The sequence below is a fragment of the Halichoerus grypus genome, chromosome 11 (assembly GCF_964656455.1).
Source record: "Halichoerus grypus chromosome 11, mHalGry1.hap1.1, whole genome shotgun sequence".
Taxonomy (NCBI): Eukaryota; Metazoa; Chordata; class Mammalia; order Carnivora; family Phocidae; genus Halichoerus; species Halichoerus grypus.
The window spans coordinates 25,427,682-25,445,363 of record NC_135722.1 but is presented as its reverse complement, the minus strand read 5'-3'; the positions used below and the strand labels follow the sequence as shown (position 1 = coordinate 25,445,363).

Here is a 17,682-nt window from a genome sequence, read left to right as displayed (position 1 = left end):
TTTAGCTTTTTATTGATGTACTAAAATGCACTATTGATAGCTTGAGTAAAGAACTTGCCCTGTACTCTAGAAAGTTACCTAGTTTGGATGAAAACAGTGTCCCATGAAGCCCTAGCAAGACAGTATGTATTTGCTGAATTATGCAAGGCAGTTCAGAAATATTAGAGGGGCGTTAAAAGAACAATAGATATAAAAGATCTGTAGAATGGTGATTTATATACGAGGTATGTAAACCTCCTGGGCCTTGACTAAGTAGATTTGGCATATGTTTTTAGGGGAGTGAGGTAATAGGTATATATTAGCATGGATATAGGGGTAGAAATGAATTATTAGCATATTTGTTTTATTGAACATTAGGGATGGAAAGTATATGTTGGCATAGTAGTAAAGTTTGGGAAGTAACAGAGCTTAGTAGTACTTTTTGCTTTTTATTGGGAGAGAAAAGTATATTTATCATACTTAGTAATGTGCCAGTATGGTTTGTTCTTAAGTACTTGGTAGGTAGGGCCTTTCTAAAGGCTATCCAGATGGAATTCTAAGGAATTTTTTGAGCAACCTCATGTAGATGACACATCAGTTGGTCTTCATAACAATTTAGGTAGTGATTATTATCTCATTATTGCTTATAAGAGAAGTAAGGTTATGATTTATCTAGGCTCACCAGGTATGACTTGCCCAGGTTTAAAAGCCAGACAGAATGTAAATTTGATAAAATAAAAATTAATGAGATTTCCCAGAAGAGCAGGGAATTACTAAATAATAATCAGAAATTATTAGAGCTAGGAAAAAGGTAGGTATAGTGAGCTTTGGCTTTCGTAGCAAGTTAGATAAGGTGATAGGGCTTGATTCTATGGTATTAGCAGAGAGAATGGAATGGTAGGAACTCAAAGTTTGATGATGATAACTAACTTGAGTGCTGACTATGTATCAGGTACTGAGATAAATACAGATTTAATTACTATTGAAGGAATAGCAGTTGAAGCAGAATACATTCTTTTAGGAAGCAAGCATGGGTAATCTTTGAAAGCAGGTTATAAAGTAAATCTGAAATGCTACATCGTGATCCTGTGGAATTGAAAACACTCTAGAAGTGATAGCACTGAATGTTAAATTTTAAATTTATGATTATGGTCAGTTTGAGTAACATTGAAGCCTACTATTTTGTTTAAAGTATAGTGCCATATATGAATGGAGCTCTTGCATTCTCCCGGTCTGCATCCCTCCCCTCTTTATCCCTTTTAGGTGGTAAATTCACTCCAGCAGCAACCTCAGGCTGCATCTCCTTCAGTACCAGAGCCCCACTCTTTGACTCCAGTGGCTCAGGCAGATCCCCTTGTGAGAAGACAGCGAGTCCAGGACCTTATGGCGCAAATGCAGGGACCCTATAATTTCATACAGGTAGGTGCAGTTGAGTCAAACACTGACTGAAAGTTTAAGTGTTTACGTGATTTAGTTTAATTCCATTATATCCTGACTTGCAGGATTCAATGCTGGATTTTGAAAACCAGACACTTGATCCTGCCATTGTATCTGCACAGCCTATGAATCCGACACAAAACATGGACATGCCTCAGCTGGTTTGCCCTCCGGGTTAGTAATGATACATTCTTATGTGTGAAATATAGGGCCAGTGCTTTCAGGTTTTGTAAAGCATATGAAAATTATTTCCTTTTAATGTTTGCTTAACTTTTGGATCTTGTGTCTTTTAATTTGATAAGAAATGTTTACTGTTTTTCCCTGTAATATGAATAACTGTAGTTCTGTTGCTTTTTTAAACCTTTTGTCACACATAGACTTAAGTATGTACAAATGTAGTTTGATGAGTTTCACAAACTGAACACACCAGCACCCAGAAATGGAATATTACCTGTACCTCAGAAGCCTTTCAGTCACTAGTTACCCTCTCTTCCAGCCCTGTGGGAACCATTTCCTGATTTGTAACATTACAGACCAATTTTGCTTGTTACTATAATTTATATAAATTAAATTTTGCTTGGCTTTTTAAATTTCAAAATTAAGCATAAAAATAATAGAGGGGTGGGTGCCTGGGTGGCTCAGTCGGTTAAGCGACTGCCTTCGGCTCAGGTCATGATCCTGGAGTCCCTGGATCGAGTCCCACATCGGGCTCCCTGCTCGGCAGGGAGTCTGCTTCTCCCTCTGACCCTCCCCCCTCTCATGTGCTCTCTCTCATTCTCTCTCTCTCAAATAAATAAATAAAATCTTTAAAAAAAAAAAAAAAATAGAGGGGTCTTTCTCTGAAGGATGCTTGCAGCTTTTTAGGAGAATTTGTGAACATTTTATTACCTAAATAAAAATGAGATGTAACAGTGAAGTGATTAAGGGGATGTTTAAGAGGAAAGGCGAAGATAGGCCAAAAGACAGTTGAAGTTTCAAACTCCTACTAATCTTACACCATTATTAGAAATAGCACTAAATAGAGTTGTTGGTGTTTTGTACTCCGTTACGTGGACAATTTTTCTCCGGGACCATTAGTAATTTTGAGTCTTCGTTTTTTTCCCCAGAACATGTCATCATTAAGGGCACAAAATTGGAACTATATAAAATAACATATTTAATGTCATATAAATCTTCAGTGTCATAAAAGCAGTTGCTGAGAGAAAGCATGTTTAATGACACTGTTAATTTGTTAAGGTAGTTAGGATTTCTCCAAAGTAAAGGGGAGCTCATATCTCTAACGTTTCTACCAAGAGTTAAAAAACAAATCAGGGTTAGGCCTTCTGGAAAGGAATCAAAGTAATTAGTGTTCATTTTCCATATTCTACCAGAGGAAGACTAACACAGTTTTTATAGTTGGAAAGTTGTGCCAAAATCAACACGTACAGCATTGATATACAACCTGTAAGCCATTTAGATACTCAAGTTAATGCTGAGTTCGTTAGCCTCTCTGATGAAAATGGGTGATTTCTAAATGACTAACCACAGATCCTGTATTTTTGATTCTTTAACCCATGGTTGGGGAAGGGAGTAGAAGACTGGTAAGAGTTGACAATTTGAATATAGGTTTGTTTTTTTTTTTTTTTTTAAAGATTTTATTTATTTATTTGACAGAGAGAGAGATAGCGAGAGCAGGAACACAAGCAGGGGGAGTGGGAGAGGGAGAAGCAGGCTTCCTGCCGAGCAGGGAGCCCGATGTGGGACTCGATCCCAGGACCCTGGGATCATGACCTGAGCCGAAGGCAGACGCTTAACGACTGAGCCACCCAGGCGCCCCTAGGTTTTTTTAAAAGGTGTATTCTTATTTTTTCCTGTGGAAGCACTTAAGATTATATTGAAAGTTGATAATGTTAAAATATTACTGAATATTGTCTATCTAAGGTGTTGAGTAAGGGTAATGCTACTTTGTAGTTACCACATTAAAAGGCTCTTTTTCATGGATAACTGTGGCATTGATTCTTGCCTATTCTGCTCTATACCTCTTTGTTAGTACTTTTTCACTGACGTCTTACTTTACCTTAGCAGAACTCAAAATGAAAGCCATTGTGAGAGTTGACTAATAATGACTACCAGGAAACCAAAATGCTCACTTGAAAGCTAAAATCCTACCTATACTTTTCCAGTTTATTTTCATGATCACTAAAAAGTTTTTTTTAGGATTTGGCTATAGAAATTTTCTCTAAAGAAATTTGATTCCTGGATAACAGTGGGGTTTTTTTGGTCAATTTTACAGTTCATTCTGAATCTAGACTTGCTCAACCTAATCCAGTTCCTGTACAACCAGAAGCTACACAGGTAAGAGTGACAGAAATACTGCTGTAGGTTTGTTTTTAATCAGTTCTTGGGTCTCTTTCTTTAATTGGCTTTTGAAAGTCAGATATGAATTTTATCATTGTCTGAGTCTGGAGTGGGTAGCTGTCAGCCTTTATTTCCATGTTACATTTACTTTTGTTTTAATAACTTAAAAAGCACTATTTTTTGTTAAGTCTCATGTTTATAATAGTTTAATGAAGGAAGATGCCTTTTTATTTTGAATGGAGTAGAATTTGAGAAGACCTATTTAAATGTCATAATTCTAAAATTTAGTGTAGATATTGCCATTTAGAAGCATTTGTTGGGGGACTTCATAACTGGACTTGGGTTTATCTAACTTTCAGCTTTAATATTAGATGTATTTTTTGCAGTTGTTAGGCTTTATAGTCTCTTTAGCAGGTATATCTGTTTCTTAGCCCTGTCTGTCTTAGAGTTTATAACAGAAAGCAGCTTTGATTGCTTTACTTCTGTGTAGGTTCCTTTGGTTTCATCCACAAGTGAGGGGTATACAGCATCTCAACCCTTGTACCAGCCTTCTCATGCTACAGAGCAGCGACCACAAAAGGAACCAATTGACCAGATTCAGGCAAGTTTCTGTTACTAGGTAACATAAACTTGATGAGGCACTTATTCATGAATTGGGCAGAGGTAAATATTGTGTTAATATTGTGATTCTTTTTGGACCTAATGCATGCAATACAGTATTTTGCTTTTATGAAATAGTTGAATTTCTTAACATACTAAGTCTTGGATAGTAGACTTGGCTAAATTCAGTTTACCACTAAAATGCATCTATTCATTTTGTGTTTAGGCAACAATCTCTTTAAATACAGACCAGACTACAGCATCATCATCCCTTCCGGCTGCTTCTCAGCCTCAGGTGTTCCAGGCTGGGACAAGCAAACCATTACATAGTAGTGGAATCAATGTAAATGCAGCTCCATTCCAATCCATGCAAACGGTAAGTAAATTAACTGAACTAACATTAAATGCCTAGTGTGTGCTATGATCATACCAGAGTGTCAACAGAAAAGTCTTCATTTAGCTTTGTGTTTGAGTTTGCATCTATCCAAACTGTGCAATATATTTAATTGAACATAAACTCTATAATTTTTTCCTGTTCGCAGAGATAACATTTGAGTCTGAGGAGTTATGTGCTCACATCTTCCTTTTTTATAGTTTCATCCTTTTGGTTTGATTAATAAAAGTAAACATGCAGAAAAGTAGACTACTACGATATCTAAATATAAATCATTATCTAGATTTAACAATTGTCTACATTTTTCCATATTTGCTTAATCTTACCTTACTGAAGTTTCTCATAGTAAATTTCACATATTATTATAGTTCATTGTGGTTTTTCAGTAAGCATCTCTAAATTGCAGAATTTCTAGAAAGTAATGATGAAAATACTGTAATTAATGGGATATAGCTAAATTGGTGGTCATGGTAAAGTTCATAGAGTTAAATATTAAAATATTAACTTTTGGTTAAAATGTCAATAAAAATAAAAAAATGAATAAAATATTCAACTCAAATTTAAAGTTCATAGAATTAATTTCTGTAAGTGACATTGTATCAGGGGTTTGCATCCTTTAAAAAGCTTTCTTATTTATAGTAGCATTTCTAAGGCTGCTGCTTTGTGTGTCTTTTTATTTTTTTATTTTTTTTTAAAGATTTTATTTATTTATTTGAGAGAGAGAATGAGAGAGAGCACGAGAGGGAAGAGGGTCAGAGGGAGAAGCAGACTCCCCGCTGAGCAGGGAGCCCGATGTGGGACTCGATCCCGGAACTCCAGGATCATGACCTGAGCCGAAGGCAGTCGCTTAACCAACTGAGCCACCCAGGCGCCCTTTTGTGTGTCTTTTTAGATTTTGATCCCCTCTTATGCTCTCCTTTAAGTGCTATGTGGTGTGTATGTGTGTATATAAATATATATAGAGAGAGAGAGAGAGAGTGTGTGTGTGTGTGTGTGTTTGAGACTTCTGTAAGAGAGAGAGAGTGTGTGTGTGTGTGTGTTTGAGACTTCTGTAATGCATTTACATTTGAGGTAAAACCAGCATTGAGGTCTGCCTTGTTAAAAGTAGGGAAATTATTAGCATAAAGGGATGAAGTAATCATTTACTTTATTTACTTACAGGTGTTCAATATGAATGCCCCAGTTCCTCCTGTTAATGAACCAGAAACTTTGAAACAGCAAAATCAGTACCAGGCCAGTTATAACCAGAGCTTTTCTAGTCAGCCTCACCAAGTAGAACAAACAGACCTTCAGCAAGAACAGCTTCAAACAGGTAGGAAAACCAGCGTCCCTTCCTTGGCTGCTTGCTTTCCAGCTGTTACTGATAGTGTTAGGAGAGTTTAGACTTCAGAGTGTTAGTGTCCAAGAGTTTTTGTTTTAGTAGTAGACCTTATGGATTTTTCATTAAATCGAGTCCATATTTATTGTATGTGAATTACCTGCACTTTTTTTTGAGGCCTTATGCCAATTTTCTTTTGGTCAGTAAGCATTCATAATATCCCTGTTTCATTCTATGATTTTAGTGGAACTAAACTTGTTACTCAAATTATGATCAACTTTACTTTTAATTGCTAATTAATTGAAGCCAACGAGCATGATACCTGGTAGGTAGTAAGTCAGTTATACAAAGTTAAGCAGTAAGGAATTGGCTTGGTTGTCAGTGTGCTAGTTAGAATAAAATATGCAAAAACCTCATGGTAGCTGTATTTGGTAGATTAGGTTGAAACGAAGTCTCTGTTGGCAAGTAAGGTCATTCATAAGTTGGCTAGTTACCACACACATTGCAATAATGTAGATAGAGATATCGTAGATTTCTGAACTTTGTAAGGTATGAAATACCTGCTTTAGGTCTTTGGTTATTTAGATCCCAGGTTGTTTAATTGGAATCCCATAACAAACTAGCAAACCTTTCTAAAATCATACGAGTTAATAGTTTAATTTTACCACACTGATTTAAATAACTATGAAATATTCTAATTGTCCAGTTTCTTGATAGACTTGGATCAACATGGATTTTTCAGTACTAAATTCTTACACATTTCCTGTAGTATTAAGCACCAGTAATTAATAGGGAGTTTGAATCAGCTGTAATCTGATATTTATCCATTGTGCTATCTGTGGTCAGCTGCTGAGTGGTAAAACTGGGCTTCATGCTCTCAGGCTCCTTTAATTATTGCCATGTACTCATAAGCATGTCAGCACAATGTCTCAAGGCCCCAAATACACCTGCTCCACAGCAGATTGTACTGTCTAGTCAGGAACAACCTGCCAAAGGGATATGGCAAGAATCTGGCTATTATTTATGGACTTAGAGTTTATGCTGTACAAACACTTAGATAGAAATTCTGTTTTTTTTTTTTTAAAGGAATTCTGGTTTTGTTTTCAAGATTTTATTTTTACTTATTTTTGTGAGAGAGAGAGAGAGAGAACAAACATATGAGCCTGGGGGGGCGGCGCAGAGGGAGAAGCAGACTCCCCACTGAGCAGGGAAGCCTGATGCAGGGCTCGATCCCAGAACCCTGAGCAGAAGGCAGACAGACGCTTAACCGACTGAGCCACCCAAGTGCCCTGATTTCTGGTATTTTTAAGTGAAGTGCTTTAATTGTACTGCTATGAGTTTTCTTGCAGTGAGATTTGACCAAGACTAATACAATTCTTACTGATAAAAAGTTGAGTTGAAAATTCACTTTTGACCACTCTCTATATGCATGTGAATCAAATCTCTTCAAATAGAAAATGTTACCTGTAATCATGATAGTTGCCTGTAATTTTAAATTTGGGGAATGTAGTGAAAGGCACTCTGTAGAAAGATCACACAGTGAATAGTGTAATTGGTCCATTAATTACATAGTTCAAAAAGGAGCCATGACCCCTTTTCCTCCTAGGCGTACTTGGGCTTTTTCACTCCATATAGCATTCTAAGAACTGATAAATGTGTTTGGGGTTTCTTCAGGATACAAAATATATCAGGTGAAGTTTTTCAAGTCATACCACCTTTTCTTTCTGCCTAAACATGGGAGATTTGGGCTGCCAAGAGGTTGCTGATTGTTTTTGTTCCTGGGGTGTGGGCCTTCCTTTAGTCTCTACCTTCCATACCTTCCAAAGGTAGTGTTTGCATCCCATTTTTCCTGGGAATTACAAACATTGGGATAATAGCAGAAAGGTACCTTAGGATTTAATTTTTGAAGATTTCTAGATTCTAGACTTCTCCCCATTATGGAAGGAGGAGGGGGTGTGCAAGGTTAGTGTGAACCTTCTAGAATCTTCTCTTCACCTCATCAGGTTGAGTGCCAGTGTGAGTGCTATTTAACTGTCTTCTAAATTGGTTGTACTTAAAAGTACTTCAAATGGAATCAGGCATTAAGGGGGGGGTATAAGTTGAAGGCCTCTGCTGATTTATCTTTATAATTGACTGAATATTCCACCATATGGTTGTCTAGCTATGGGAGAGTATGGTTTTGTATGTTTCACTAAGTATCAAGGGAAATTTAAAAGGATGAGAAAGCTTTTACCACTAAGGAGCTTTATAGTGAAAAGAAACAAATGATACAAAATGGTAATTGTATTGTTTTAGTATGTAAGATCTTCTGAATTATTGTGGGTCTCTTGTGCTAGTAGGCAGATGCCTCTTAGAAGATGTTTAATAATACAGGTTTTTTCGTTTCATTTGGAAGGATAGATTTTTGTGATCTCACACATTTGTGTGCTTCTAAAGGTTTGGAATTATTGTTGGAGAATGGTATTCTCTTTAGCTTATTAATATATGGGTAGGAGAAAAATAGGGACTTAATGACTTAACTAATGTATAGTTTTCACTATTGTTAATATGAAAATTTAAAGACAATTTGAGGAGGAAGTATAAGACACCCCTTAAACCAGAAAATGTGAGAGAACAGGTTGTAATGTGCTGTGTGTATGCGGTGTGTGTGTGTGTGCATAAATTTTTTCTTTTTATTATAGTGGTTGGCACCTACCATGGTTCCCAGGACCAGCCCCATCAAGTGACTGGTAACCACCAGCAGCCTCCCCAGCAGAACACTGGATTTCCACGTAGCAGTCAGCCCTATTATAACAGTCGTGGTGTGTCTCGTGGTGGTTCCCGTGGTGCTAGAGGCTTGATGAATGGATACAGGGGCCCTGCCAATGGATTCAGAGGTACAAAAAAAAAGACGCAGCAAGTTTATGTTCTTTTTTGATTTATAAAATACATAGAAATATGTTGTATGGTTTTTGGAAAGATATGTATTTGCATTAGCCTCTTATGTACGACTTAAACATTCTTAGTATGTTATAGGCAATTATTTTTTTAAAAGATTTTTACTTATTTGAGAGAGTGTGAGGGAGCACAAGCCGGGAGAGGGGCACAGGGAGAGGGAAAAGCAGACTCCCTGCTGAGTAGGGAGCCCGATGTGGGCCTCCATTCCAGGACCCCAAGATTATGACCTCAGCCGAAGGCAGGCGCTTAACCGACTGAGCCACCCAGGTGGTCCTGTTATAGGCATTTAAATTGATAAAATTAGGAATGAATTTTTTTAGGTGTCAAATCCATGTCTTCTGTGTCCTCTAGGTGATAATTGCTTTCCATACCTTATCAGACTTCATGGGGATTTTTTTTGTGTGGGGGTGTGTGTGCATGAATGGGTAAAAATGTCCTCTTCCAAGGAAGTTAATACTCAGAAATTTAGGAACAGATTGGATCAGGATAGGAAACTAGAAATTAGTTTAAAGAACTAGCGTGGCTTACAATTTTTCAGTTCTTCCTTTGGTCAGTAGTAAGAAATAAAAATTCCTTGTGTAGATAAGAAAATTATTTTCTTGTCCTAAATTTTAGGAGGATATGATGGTTACCGCCCTTCATTCTCTAACACTCCAAACAGTGGTTATACACAGTCTCAGTTCAGTGCTCCCCGGGACTACTCTGGCTATCAGCGGGTAGGTAGAAGTTGCTTTAAAATATAAACCTGACCTAAATACACCAATGAAATGGACTGATGTGGTTTTTTGGACTTCAGTAATTAAGTTAATTTGGGGCTAATTTTGTACCTTTGTACAAGATACTTCATTATGGAAAATGATGACTTTTGCTTTTCTTAAGAAGTACTCAGCATAGGTGCTCATTTAATAGAGTCTTAAAAACAATGATTTCATGCACTGTTGGTGGGATTGCAAATTGGTGCAGCTAATTTCACACTGTGAAAAACAGTGTGGAGGTTCCTCAAAAAATTAAAAATAGAATTACCATATGACCCAGTAATTCCACTACTGGGTATCTACCCAAATAAAAGGAAAACACTAATTCAAAAAGATATATGCACCCCTGTGTTTATCGCAGCATTATTTATAATAGCTAAGATGTGGATGGAAGCAACCCCAGTGTCCATCACTAGATGAATGGATAAAGAAGATGTGGTATATATAATGGAATATTACTCAGCCACACACACACAAAAAAGAAATCTTGCCATTTGCAGGAACATGGATGGATCTAGAGAGTGTGATGCTAAGAGAAATAAGTCAGAGAAAGACAGATACCATACGATTTCACTCATATGTAAAATTTAAGAAACAAAACAGAGACTGACAAACACTTTTTTTTTAAATTTTTTTTATTGTTATGTTAATCCCCATACATTACATCATTAGTTTTAAAAAAACACTTTTAAATGGAGAATAAACTTGGTAGTTGCCAGAGAGGGGAGGTGGATAGGGGGATGGGTGAAATAGATAAAGGAGATTAAGAGTAGACTTACCTTGAGCACTAAGAAATGTATAGAATTGTTGAGTCATTCTATTGTACACCTGAAACTAATATAATACTGTGTTAATTATACGTGAATAAAAATAAGTTTGTGTAGGAGAAAAAAATGATTTTTAAGAGCAGAGACATCTCATTGAATATTCTTGAGAATAACAAGTGTAATTACAGAATAACTTCTAGCTATGATGAAATGTGTAAAAGAATAAGGAAGAATTTTGTGTTCTGTAAGTGTCGGTAAGAATAGATAGATGATGAGTAAGCATTAAAAAGATTACATTTTCTTCAGTACTAACTAGCTTGTCTTTTAGGATGGATATCAGCAGAATTTCAAGCGAGGCTCTGGGCAGAGTGGACCACGGGGAGCCCCACGAGGTAATATTTTGTGGTGGTGATCCTAGCTCCTAAGTGGAGCTTCTGTTCTGGCCTTGGAAGAGCTGTTCCATAGTCTGCATGTAGGTTACATGTTAGGAATACATTTATCATTACCAGACTTGTTGCTAGGGATTAAATGAAATGCTCTGTTTCTAAAACTTCTCTTGAACCCAAATTTAATTTTTTGAATGACTTTCCCTGTTATTATATAAATTGTCTTGAAAACTAGAACATTTCTCCTCCTCAGAAAAAGTGTTTTTCCAACTGCAAATTATTTTTCAGGTCCTAAAACCTGCTAAATGTTTTTAGGAAGTACTTACTGAAACATTTTTGTAAGACATTTTTGGAATGAGATTGAACATTTATATAAATTTATTATTCCTCTTTCATTTTTGAACATGCATATTATATTTTAGGGTCAGAAATCCTTTAATGGCCAGATAAGCCATAGTTACATTTAGAGAACCATTTAGAAGTGATAGAACTAATTGAAATTTCAATGCCTTTGGATCACTAATAGTGATATAAGTGTCAAATTATTTCTGACTTTTAAATAAAACACCCAAAATCCTAACTAACTTATTGAACTATATTTAAAAATTACATGTTTAAAGAGTTTTGCTTTCGTCTATTACCATAGGAAAACTGCTTCCTATTTGGGCAGGAAGCCCACCTGTGTAACAATTAGAGCTGTAGCATTTCATATGATCTGAAATTCTAAATGGTTCTCTGATTTAAGGGAAGTTAAATTGAATAGGTTTCCTCTAGATATTGGCCATAACATGTATAAAATGTATATTAAGGAGGAATTATAAAGTACTTTGATTTCAATGCTAGTAGAAACTGGCCAGCAAAAAGGTGCATTTTATTTTTAAATTAATGGATCACTTGGGAATTAACTGACTTGAAGTATCAAAGGATATTTGCATGTGAATGTGGGTTATGTTCTTTCTCACCTTGTAGCATATTCTATGGAAGTTGAGTTGACTGGTAGCTAAAAATCTGTTTTAACAGCATGTAAAAAGTTATTTTATCTGTTACAAGTCATTATACAATTTTGAATGTTATGTAGTTTCTTTTTAACAGTTTAGGTAACAAGGTCTGTTTTTCATTCTGGTGCTTTTATTAATTTTGATAGTATGATGTTACTTACTACTGAAATGTAAGCTAGAGTGTACACTAGAATGTAAGCTCCATGAGAGCAGGTACTTTGTCTGTCTTCACTGCTGTATCTATTTCCAACGCCTGATGACAGTGCCTGGCACATAGTAGGCACTCAATAAATACTTGTTGAATGAATGAATGAATGAGTACTGGTGGAATACTCCATTAGCTCTACTCTTCTTTTAGCTAGAGAACATGAGCAAATTTGCGCATGACAACTTCCAGGACAGGTGAACACTGAAGAATTGACCTCTTAAACCTAATAATGTGACAAGCTGCCCACATGCTTCTTGACTTCAGATGAAAATCTGCTTGAAGGCAAAGCAAATAATATTTGAAAGAAAAACCAAATGCCATTTTTGTCTTCTAGGTCGTGGAGGGCCCCCAAGACCCAACAGAGGGATGCCGCAAATGAACACTCAGCAAGTGAATTAATCTGATTCACAGGATTATGTTTAAACGCCAAAACACACTGGCCAGTGTACCATAATATGTTACCAGAAGAGTTATTATCTATTTGTTCTCCCTTTCAGGAAACTTATTGTAAAGGGACTGTTTTCATCCCATAAAGACAGGACTACAATTGTCAGCTTTATATTACCTGGATATGGAAGGAAACTATTTTTATTCTGCATGTTCTGTCCTAAGCGTCATCTTGAGCCTTGCACATGATACTCAGATTCCTCACCCTTGCTTAGGAGTAAAACATAATACACTTTACAGGGTGATCTCTCCGTAGTTATTTGAAGTGGCTTGGAAAAAGCAAGATTGACTTTTGACATTGGATAAAATCTACAAATCAGCCCTAGAGTTATTCAATGGTAATTGACAAAACTAAAATATTTTCCTTTTGAGAAGGAGTGGAGTGTGGTTTGGCAGAACAACTGCATTTCACAGCTTTTCCGGTTAAATTGGAGCACTGAACGTTAGATGCATACCAAATTATGCATGGGCCCTTCATATAAAAGGCTGGCTACCAGCTTTGACACAGCACTATTCATCCTCTGGCCAAACGACTGTGGTTAAAAACACATGTAAATTGCTTTTTAACAGCTGATACTGTATAAGACAAAGCCAAAATGCAAAATTAGGCTTTGATTGGCACTTTTTGGAAAAATATGCAACAAATATGGGATGTAATCTGGATGGCCGCTTCTGTACTTAATGTGAAGTATTTAGATACCTTTTTGAACACTTAACAGTTTCTTCGACAATGACTTTTGTAAGGATTGGTACTATATATCATTCCTTATAATGTACATTGTCTGTCACTAATCCTCGGATCTTGCTGTATTGTCACCTAAATTGGTACAGGTACTGATGAAAATATCTAATGGATAATCATAACACTCTTGGACACATGTTTTTCCTGCAGCCTAAAGGTTTTTAAAAGAAAAATATAAAATGCCTGCTGCTACCACCCTTTTAAATTGCTATCTTTTGCAAAGCACCAGTATGTGTTTTAGATTGATTTCCCTATTTTAGGGAAATGACAGACAGTAGTTTCAGTTCTGATGGTATAAGCAAAACAAATAAAACATGTTTATAAAAGTTGTATCTTGAAACACTGGTGTTCAACAGCTAGCAGCTTATGTGGTTCACCCCATGCATTGTTAGTGTTTCAAATTTTATGGTTATCTCCAGCAGCTATTTCTGTAGTAGTTGCGTTTATCTTTTGTCTAACCCTAACTGAATTATCTTTTTCTCATGGAGGCGTTTATATTCAAAGTGGTGATTCCTTCACTTAGATGCATAGGGAGAGTCACAAGTTTGATGGAGATGACAGTTTAGTAATTTATGTACTGTTGGAATTTGTGCTAGCAGTTTGAGCACTTGTTCTGTGTGCCTATGAACTTAATGCTGCTTGTCATATCCCACTTTGACTTCATGGAGAATTAATCCCATCTATTCAGCAAAGGCTACTAATACTAAGTGAATGGTATTTTCTGTGCAGAAACTGAATTTTGTTTTATTAGCCTTTAGCTAAGGAATTTTTCCAGTAGGTGCTCAGCTACTAAAGAAAAACAAAAAACAAGACACAAAACTATTCTCAAACATTCATTATTAGACAACTGGAGTTTTTGCTGGTTTTGTAACCTACTAAAATGGATAGGCTGTTGAACATTCCACATTCAAAAGTTTTTTGTAGGGTGGTGGGGAAGGGGGGGTATCTTCAATGTTTATTTTAAAATAAAAGAAGTTCTTGACTTTTCTCATGTGTGGTTGTGGTACATCATATTGGAAGGGTTATCTGTTTACTTTTGCAAATGAGTATTTCTTATGCTAGCACCTCCCGTTGTGTGCTTAAATGACATCTGCCTGGGATGTACCACAACCATATGTTAGCTGTATTTTATGGGAAATAGATAAAATATTCGTGGTTTACTGGGTAATCCCTAGATGTGTATGCTTACAATCCTTCTCTATATAAAACTAAATTTGCTGTGTAGAAAATAATTTCATGACATTTAAAATTGAAGTAAATAAGTTCTTTATACAGTCATCTCTATGAATCAGTTCAGAGATGAGATGGGGGAGAAATGCTTTCTAGGTTTCAAACTTCTATGCATTAGTGTAGATGTTGTAGATGTGTAAAGGTGTTAGTTTTATTATTTCTATGTATGTTTTTAAAAGAATCGTTTGTTCTCTTGGAAATATTATAATTTTTTTTTTTTTGGCATTCTGTCATCACAGTCTAAATGTTAAGCTTTTATGTCTCAATTCAGACTATATTTTTTAAAGGAGTGCCTCGTTATGAGGCAGAGAACTTCTTTTTAAAAAGAAGTTCTGTTAAGATCTGAGTCTTGGTACTAAGTGTCCTGTATAATCTGTGAATACTTGTGCTACCTGCAGAGGGCCTTTTGTTTGGTCAAATGCTTATTTTAGCAGAGTTGCAAGGAAATGACTGTCACATGTGTCACTGTAGCTTCTTGGTATAGTAAGACTCCACATATAAGGTACTTGTTAAATGCACAATATCAGTCATCTCATGTGGATAATGAGACTTCTGTTTTAAAGCTTTAAGGTAGAATGTCATTGATGACCTTGGTTAGAGCAGTTTTATTTCTAGATCCTAATATCCCTAAAGAATATGGAAGAGGTTTTGCAATCAGTGTATCTTGATATTAAAACAAATATCCTTTAAACATTTTTAATCAGTTAGCTTCTGCAGTTCTTTTGTCTCCTATATATGCATCTCTGTTATGTGGGAGACTTTTCCACTTATAGGAGGCATGAGAATTTGTGTTTATTCTCAGAAGCCTCAGTAACTGAAGTGCTCTGTTGACAACCAGTTCATAAAATGTAGAAGGCAGTTCAGTAGTAAGCCTCCTAAGTGTCTTAGGAAATTTGTACCATTCATTATATTTCCAGTAATACATCTAATTAGGGGAATGAGATACAGGTAAGCACTGAGTTCAAACCCTTCTTCATTTCATCTTTAAGTTCCTGAACTCTCGTCCTACTTGAGTTCTTACTAAGCACTTTTTTTACTGACTATAAATTATATTCAAAGAATCAGTATTGCCCTTGAGTTGTTTATTCCTTCTCTAGAGTCAGCGGGGAGGGAAACCATCAGGAAAATGAATGTAAATTGTTAAGGCTTATCTCTATACCTTTTCCCATTCTGAGGTCTATAAAAATACTGGAAAAGACTAGTGAATGTCTTAAATTACATTAGATTAAATATTAAAATCTGATTCCTTACTGTCCTTGAGTGAAGTCTGCATTAGTTGTGTATTTTATCCAGTAAAGCTCTGAAGTGCTACTTGTGAGAGGAGAGAAGGAAGAAGCTTAAATCTATCTGGTAGCCTTGTCTTCTAAGGTAACTAGACTGCCACCTTCTTTCAGTCAGGATCTTAATACCTTAATTTAACAGCTGTTGGGAGGCCTAATCCAGTCTCATGCAGAAGACTGGCTCACTGAGTGCAGGCAATGCAAGACCACCTGATCTAGTACAAGGCAGTTTTTAGTGTTGTATTTTTATTTGTAAATACTAGTTTTCTTTACTGTGTTTATATCCGGGAGACTCTGTATTAAGCCACTGAACTAAGGCTTCATTTGGCACATTTGGGTGTCCTTTGCCAAGCATCAAGCACTAAGCATTCAGTCGTGACAAAATCACTGTGGTTCCCGCTTTCACTGAACAGTCTCGTCAAAGATAATGACATGGTGACACAAAAATGTAGCAAGTGCCATGATGGAGCAACATGGTTGATGACAGGTATAAAGGCCATGACTCAGATAGGTTATGACCTAGTCAAAATGATCAGGAAAGACTTTGATGAAAGGGATAATTCAACTAAGACTTGACGGATTAGGAGTAATTAGGCAGAGAAGTGGAGAGAAGAGCACATCCAAAGGTACAATCTCCAGTGACTGAGAAGGCTATCTGCTCAAGTGGGAGGAGTTATGGCTTTTAGTAGTTAGTGGCTGAAGAAATAGGTAAAGGGTACTATAGATGGCTTTATAGTTATGTTCCATGTTAAGTTTTGTCTCTTAACAGTTGGAAACTATAAAGGGTTTCTAAACTGTGTGTATGGGGCCAGGGGTGGGTTAAAGGATGGTCACCTAATAAAATTTGCCATTTAAAGAATACAAAATGCAGTGTTGAGAACAAAATGTATGGGGCAAGACATGTCTTTTGGAGTAGCCCATGTGAGAAATGATTACAACATAAAGTGGAGGACGGTAGTGAATGGATTCTAAATGTTTCCTGTCTCACTGGCCACTCAGTTATCGGTATCATTTACTGGGTAATCTAGGCTTCAGTTGTGAGACGTTGATCTCTAGCTACAATCTTTCCTAGGTGATCTCATCTAATCCCAGGACTTTGAATACAATCACTACTATTTCTGTCACTCCGAAATACTCCTAGGTCCCAAACTCCCCAAAACTCCAGTCCTAGTCAGTATCTCAATTTGAATGTCTTGAGTATTCCAAATTAATCTCTCAATTAACCTGCATTTGCTTAGGATAAATACTTTGGCTATCATTTGTTTTTGATACCCTGTATCTAGTCCTTAAGCAACCTGGTTCTACCTTGGCAGTGTATCCTGAGTCCTGTAGCACTTCTAACCACCATGACCACTAGCTCACAGTGGCTGGCTGCTGCTCTTGTCCTGCAGTGATTTTTGGACAGCAGCCAAGAAGGAGCCTTTTCTGAGGGAGGTCGGATTTTGTCACTTCCCAGTTCCCAAACTCCTGGCTTTCCCATCATACCTAGAATTCTAAAGTTTGGTCTGTTTGCGTTCATCATTTGGCCTAATTTCCTACCATTTTGTTCTTGCTCATTGTAATCTGGCTACATTGGCTGCTTTGCCACCTTGCCAAGATTTTTCCCATCTAGAAATCTACATGTTACATCTTCAGCGTGGGAAGGCTTTTCACTCAAATGTTCTTAATGCTCATTCTTCCTAAATTCAGGTGTTTGCTCCAGGCTCCAATGTCATTACCTCAGAGGCCTTCTATGGCCACCACTAAAACATAATCCTTTGTCACTGTTTACTTACTGGATATTTTTTTCTTAACAGCACTTAAAACTTAGAATTATGCAAATTTCATGAGTGACAGGAACATTTTGGTCACTTGATCCCTTGTGTCT

The 17,682-nt window shown here is 36.6% G+C and overlaps 1 protein-coding gene across 1 annotated transcript in view; it reads left to right on the top strand.

The window, feature by feature from the left end:
* CAPRIN1 (cell cycle associated protein 1) overlaps nt 1-13,635 on the top strand; it is a 38,027-nt gene extending 24,392 nt beyond the window's left edge. The window contains exons 10-19 of the mRNA XM_036107082.2: nt 1,243-1,398; nt 1,482-1,590; nt 3,689-3,750; nt 4,244-4,354; nt 4,580-4,729; nt 5,909-6,059; nt 8,747-8,941; nt 9,618-9,718; nt 10,853-10,916; nt 12,451-13,635. Of these exons, the coding sequence (XP_035962975.1) occupies nt 1,243-1,398; nt 1,482-1,590; nt 3,689-3,750; nt 4,244-4,354; nt 4,580-4,729; nt 5,909-6,059; nt 8,747-8,941; nt 9,618-9,718; nt 10,853-10,916; nt 12,451-12,515 (1,164 nt within the window). The 3' untranslated portion in view covers nt 12,516-13,635. The remainder of the gene's footprint in view (nt 1-1,242; nt 1,399-1,481; nt 1,591-3,688; nt 3,751-4,243; nt 4,355-4,579; nt 4,730-5,908; nt 6,060-8,746; nt 8,942-9,617; nt 9,719-10,852; nt 10,917-12,450) is intronic.
* The last annotated feature ends 4,047 nt before the right edge of the window (nt 13,636-17,682 follow it).